Source organism: Lolium rigidum, chromosome 5, assembly GCF_022539505.1.
Source record: "Lolium rigidum isolate FL_2022 chromosome 5, APGP_CSIRO_Lrig_0.1, whole genome shotgun sequence".
Lineage (NCBI taxonomy): Eukaryota > Viridiplantae > Streptophyta > Magnoliopsida > Poales > Poaceae > Lolium > Lolium rigidum.
This window is the reverse complement of record NC_061512.1, coordinates 39,639,120-39,645,225: the sequence shown is the minus strand read 5'-3', so window position 1 is coordinate 39,645,225 and position 6,106 is coordinate 39,639,120. Positions and strand designations below refer to the sequence as shown.

The window sequence follows — 6,106 nt, the reverse complement described above, 5'->3', positions numbered from 1 at the left end:
AGAGAGAGACGTCTCAAAACGAGAGAGATGGTGTGTCTGTAGAGAGAGAGAGAGGAGTCACTCCTACTAGCTGGGCTACTGCCTACTGAGAGACTGCAGTATTAAAACCAGCCCAGGCGGCGTGCTCTCCTCTTCCAACACCAACCACTCTCCCCAAGAACCGCAAAGCAGACGCACGCCATGGCCACCGGAGCTCGCAGGCCATGACGCGCCAGCGTCCTTGGCCTCCTTCCCCTCCTCCTCCTCGCCTTCGTTTCCTAGCAGCAGCAGCGACCGACAGCGGCGCCGGGATGGCGAGGCTCTCGCCGGGTTGTGGCGCGGCGGCGCCGCAGGTGGACACGGGCAAGTACGTGCGCTACACCCCCGAGCAGGTGGAGGCGCTGGAGCGCGTCTACAACGACTGCCCCAAGCCCACCTCCCTCCGCCGCCAGCAGATCATCAGGGACTGCCCCATCCTCTCCAACATCGAGCCCAAGCAGATCAAAGTTTGGTTCCAGAACCGCAGGTCCGCCACCCTTCTCTCCCAGTCTCTCCGATCTGGTCAAGTCTCGTTTTTTTTGCGGGGAATGTAGGTGGGAAGCAGACGTCTTTCCCGCTGCTTTCGTGGAGACTGCTACATTTATGTGCGCGTTCTTGGGGATTTTTCTTCCGAGTTGGATTTCGGTAATGCCATGGGTTTCCTGTGATATCCTTGCGAGACGGGGCCAAAGCTTTGTGCGGTTTGCAGTCTACTTAAGAGATTCTTTTGGTAGTGTTTCCACAGTTAATTAGTGAATTGTTCCGTTTTTGTATAAAACTCTGAAAAAAAAAACTCTGCAAATGTGGCTCACTCCAAAGGAGGCGGGGCCTTTGCCTGTTCTGCTTGAATCTGTTCTTGATTTGAGGTCGCTTCGTTCTAATATTGTACCACGATTTTTACAAACTTTGCACACTGGTTTGGGGTTCTGTATCTCTCGCTGTTCTTTGACATCTGTGGATTTTGCGGTCAAACAACCTGGATGTACTTGCACACAAGCATCAGAAGTCTTTTGTTGTATTTATATGGGAAATTTTAGGCCAGGTGCTACTCCCAAACCTGGACTTTATTTAAATATAATTTTCTCCAACAAATATTCCCTTGCTGATTTCCCTGTTTCCTGTGCAAGCTTGCCATTCCATACAAGGCCTGTCTTTTCCCCACTGTCTTGTTCTGCCGTTCTTGTTTACTTTATTTGCTTTCTTTGTCAATCTTCGGTAGATTCATAGTACAAAGTAATGCAGCGTTTCTCTACTGCTGTTAGTAACTCTGTGCAAGAACAGCTCTTCTTGGTGGTTTGCTAGCATACTGTACCCATAAAGGGAAAATAATATGATCCTAGAATCTTTTGCACAGTGCAATGTGTTGAAATCTAGTCTGCACTTTCACAGATTCAGGCACACACATCACTTTCAGTTAGGCAATGATTCACATGTATCTGTTCCATTTGCATAGTAGTATTAGCCATTTGTCTCTTTTGCAAAGGGCTTTTTTTGCCCTGTTTTTTTGATTTGATCAGGCCCCCCCCCTTTATGCCATTACCTCAAGGAATATTTCTGATTTTGCCTCTGCCTGATAACAAGAAATAATACTACCGTGTCAGCTAGAGGCCACTACTATCATTTCAGTAGTTTAGTATCTAGGTGCGCATGCCACTGACTGAAGTGCTGAAGTGTGTGTGCCTTTTTCTTGTGATTGGTAGGTGCCGGGAGAAGCAGCGCAAGGAGTCCTCCCGCATGCAGACGGTGAACCGGAAGCTGACTGCGATGAACAAGCTGCTGATGGAGGAGAATGACCGGCTGCAGAAGCAGTTGTCGCGCCTCATCTTCGAGAAGGAGGCGGCGACCAAGAGTCTCAAGACTCATATCCACAATGTGAGCTCCCTGCCCTGCTTATAGATGCCATATGGTGGACCTGTTCAATGTAGATGGGTTCATGTTGTGTTGTAGACTCCGTCGATTCAATGTATTGCCATATTGTTGTTCTTTTGGTAACATCTTCTTACAATTTTCTTCAGGCTTCGGCGGCCACCACGGACACGAGCTGCGACTCCGTGGTGACGAGTGGTCAGCACCATCAGCAGCAAAACGCCATTGTGCCGCGTCCACAAAGGGATGCGAACAACCCAGCTGGGTAAGTGCAATGCCTAGTCTCCTTTTCCTTTTTCTGGTAACATATGTTTGATCTGTGCAAGTTTGCTGAGATGCTGTTTTTCTTCGTGCAGTCTCCTCGCTATCGCTGAGGAAACCATGGCAGAGTTCCTGTCCAAGGCGACAGGGACTGCTGTCGAATGGGTGCAAATGGTTGGGATGAAGGTAATACATAAAATCATTGTGCAATACTGCAGAACGAGTTGATTTTTTCTAGCTTGCTGGTTCTAACCACCCTGAACTGGCACTTGATTGCAGCCTGGTCCGGATTCCATTGGAATCATCGCTGTTTCGCACAATTGTATTGGCGTAGCAGCCCGAGCTTGCGGTCTTGTGAGCCTTGAGCCCACAAAGGTTGCGGAGATCCTCAAGGATCGTCCATCTTGGTATCGTGACTGTCGTTGCGTTGAAATCCTCCATGTTTTCCCCACGGGTAACGGTGGAACTATCGAGCTAATCTACATGCAGGTGTGTGTTTGCTCACCAATGAGCTGCAGGTTTCATGTTCTTGTTGCTGTACTAGTTCATCTGTTGGTTTTGATGATGATCATTCTCATTTTAATTCCTTAGACTTACGCACCGACAACTCTGGCGGCACCACGCGACTTCTGGACACTCCGCTACACCAGCTGCCTGGAAGATGGCAGCCTTGTGGTATTAATTTATCTTTACTTACAGGCTGTAATTCTACCCTCATGTCATCGTTGTTTGTTGCTGGTCTTTGTCATGTTCTGATTGGGCTCAATCTGTTTGGACGAACAGTGTTATTGTGACTTACCACTGTAGTAGTGTAGTGTAATGATTCTGTAATAAATTGTACTTATCTGTTCCGCAGGAAGTACCATGCAGTGTTGCTCAAATTATGATGCTGTTCTTGTTCTGCAGATCTGTGAGAGGTCATTGACTCAGTCCACAGGTGGTCCATCTGGGCCTACTACTCCAAATTTTATCAGAGCTGAGGTGCTCCCTAGTGGTTATCTGATTCGACCATGCGAGGGAGGTGGCTCCATGATCCACATTGTGGATCATGTTGATTTGGATGTAAGTAGCAACAAAGGTTTTCATACCATTGGTTATCACTTGAATACTTTTGGTAGACATGCATCTTATAAATTTTTTGTACTCTGTAGGCCTGGAGTGTGCCTGAGGTCCTTCGACCGCTCTACGAGTCTCCCAAGATTCTTGCGCAGAAGATGACTATTGCGGTATATATGCCCTTCCATTACATTGTTGATATTAATTTATTGGCCATCTGTAGTGACACTGAATCCGTAATTTGATTGATGCATGACATGTGATTGTTCTTTGTGTACAGGCACTGCGACACATCAGGCAAATCGCTCATGAATCAAGTGGTGAAATCCCGTATGGAGCTGGCCGGCAGCCTGCAGTTCTCAGAACCTTCAGCCAAAGACTCAGCAGGTTTGTATCATTTGAATGTTCCTGTGGTCTTATAAGCCATTTGCCGCCCATCTTCTGATATTGCATGCATGTGTGTACCACACCTCTAAACTCGAGTCACTACTTTGCAGAGGCTTCAATGATGCTTTAAATGGATTTCCGGATGATGGGTGGTCCTTGCTGAGCAGTGATGGCGCTGAGGATATTACCATCACAGTTAACTCGTCCCCAAACAAGCTTGTAGGATCCCATCTCAGCCCGTCCCCGCTCTTTTCTGCTATCGGGGGTGGCATCCTGTGTGCAAAGGCATCAATGCTTCTGCAGGTGTATATTTAGTCTTGTTTCGTTTGTTGTTCCTATACTAAATACAGTAATTTTGTTTGTTCCACATCACCAAAATTAATTTTCCTGTCATGAAAAAGTTAACCAAGTTTACTTTTTGATAATGTAGGATGTCCCGCCTGCTTTACTTGTGCGATTTCTGAGGGAGCATCGCTCGGAATGGGCTGATCCTGGTGTTGACGCTTATTCAGCTGCTTCTTTGAGGGCAGGCCCGTATGCAGTTCCTGGTTTAAGGGCTGGTGGGTTCATGGGAACTCCAGTTATACTGCCCCTTGCCCACACCTTAGAGCATGAAGAGGTAAAGAGTTAATTCTTAACCTTCAGTTTTCTCATCATGATGAATCGCCATTGTCAGCGCATCAATCTTATAATTTTTTAAATTTGTAGTTCCTTGAGGTCCTTAGGCTGGAAGGACATGGTTTTAGCCACGATGAGGTGCTTCTTGCGCGAGATATGTACCTTCTGCAGGTAAGGTGTTTTCTGGTTTATATCTTTAGGTTGCCTGTTTTATGCTTGTGGTATCCTGATGGGCTGGCATGATTTGCTACTGCAGCTATGCAGCGGGGTTGATGAGAATGCTTCAGGCGCCTGCGCACAGCTCGTTTTTGCACCTATTGATGAATCTTTTGCTGATGACGCACCTCTGCTACCCTCAGGCTTCCGCGTGATACCACTGGACACGAAGATGGTTAGTGCTTATATGCTCAACGCAGCTATATAGCGTACGTTTTGGTGTTGTTTTTTCTTGCCACGCTAACTGGTTCATTATGCATTCAACTGCAGGACATGCCATCTGCCACACGCACGCTTGACCTCGCCTCTTCCCTAGAGGTTGGGTCAGCTGGAGCTCTGCGTGGTTCAAGTGACGCCGCCAACACGAGATCGGTCCTCACCATTGCCTTCCAATTCTCATTCGAGAACCACCTCCGTGAGAATGTGGCGGCGATGGCCAGGCAGTACGTAAGGGCCGTGATGGCATCGGTGCAGAGGGTGGCCATGGCGATAGCTCCATCTCGCCTCGGCGCACAGATCCAAATGAAGCACCCTCCTGGCTCTCCCGAGGCGATTACACTTGCAAGCTGGATTGGCAGGAGCTACAGGTCAGAAAAACCATCTACACAGCTCGGCACATTGCCTATCCTAAAATCATGTATCCTAAGTTGCCCATTAGTAATTATTTTGAAGCTGTTAACACTGTCAAAACCTTCCAGGGCTCACACTGGAGAAGAGATCCGCTGGTCGGACACTGAAGAAGCAGACTCTCCCCTGAAGCTGTTGTGGAACCACAGCGACGCCATACTCTGCTGTTCTCTGAAGGTCAGTTAGTGTGCTGCTCATTTCACTGTCTTGTTTCACCAAATTAACTGGCTGTGCTGCTGTAAAATAAAGCCTGTCCTGAAACCACTACCTAACAAGGGTAACTTGTGCTATTGGCAGCCTGCTCCCATGTTCACCTTTGGCAACAATGCGGCCCTGGACATGCTGGAAACGACGCTGGTGAACCTGCAAGACATCTCGCTGGAGGCGATCCTGGACGAGGAGGGGCGCAAAGCGCTGTGCTCGGAGTTTGCCAAGGTCATGCAGCAGGTAACTAGCTAACCTAAACCAGCAGCAATGACTGAACCTAAGGCCATGGATCTCCTAGTTCAGCCGACTGATCGAAGTTCCTGTATATGTGTGGTTCCAGGGTTTCGCGTACCTGCCGGGTGGCGTGTGCAAGTCCAGCATGGGGCGGCAGGCGTCCTATGATCAGGCTGTGGCGTGGAAGGTGCTGAGCGACGACGTCTCTGGCGCCCCGCACTGCCTCGCCTTCATGTTCGTCAACTGGACCTTCCTCTGATCACCGTCAGCCACCAGCAGCATCAGATTGCTTGTGTTGTGATGTTTGTCCTAGTAGTACTTCCATATGCAGTGCAATCATGTATCCTAGTTATCGCTCGCTTGCACCTGTCCCGTGTTCGTGTTCGTCGTGGCCAGACCTGTCGTATGTGACTATGTTTTCTTCTGTGATATGCAAAACCTATTTGGCATTCGCATGTAATGATCGAGACCTACGTGTATCTACCTACATTGTGGATCTTGTGATTTGCTTATAAATGGAACTATGGCGTGTGCATCCTGTGATTTGCTGGAGTAGTCAGCTCATGTTTTCCGGGTGATCTTGATTACCTGGTCTGGATTGGGGTTTCGTCCATGG

General features: G+C 48.3%; 1 protein-coding gene across 1 annotated transcript; it reads left to right on the top strand.

The window, feature by feature from the left end:
* Nucleotides 1-203: 203 nt before the first annotated feature.
* On the top strand, nucleotides 204-5,884 carry LOC124652879 (homeobox-leucine zipper protein HOX33). The gene is made up of 17 exons (XM_047191925.1): nucleotides 204-505; nucleotides 1,719-1,890; nucleotides 2,034-2,149; nucleotides 2,241-2,331; nucleotides 2,425-2,634; nucleotides 2,737-2,820; nucleotides 3,052-3,207; nucleotides 3,297-3,371; nucleotides 3,482-3,588; nucleotides 3,699-3,891; nucleotides 4,019-4,207; nucleotides 4,297-4,377; nucleotides 4,463-4,597; nucleotides 4,693-5,009; nucleotides 5,121-5,226; nucleotides 5,347-5,496; nucleotides 5,597-5,884. Exons 1-17 carry the CDS (start codon nucleotides 204-206, stop codon nucleotides 5,747-5,749), a joined length of 2,637 nt encoding a protein of 878 aa, XP_047047881.1. The 3' UTR covers nucleotides 5,750-5,884.
* The last annotated feature ends 222 nt before the right edge of the window (nucleotides 5,885-6,106 follow it).

Coding starts and splice junctions, on each gene's coding strand:
- LOC124652879 (XM_047191925.1), top strand. CDS start 204: ATGACGCGCCAGCGTCCTTGGCCTCCTTCCCCTCCTCCTCCTCGCCTT. Junction 2,821..3,051: donor TGGAAGATGGCAGCCTTGTG/GTATTAATTTAT, acceptor CTTGTTCTGCAG/ATCTGTGAGAGGTCATTGAC. Junction 5,010..5,120: donor TGGATTGGCAGGAGCTACAG/GTCAGAAAAACC, acceptor AAAACCTTCCAG/GGCTCACACTGGAGAAGAGA.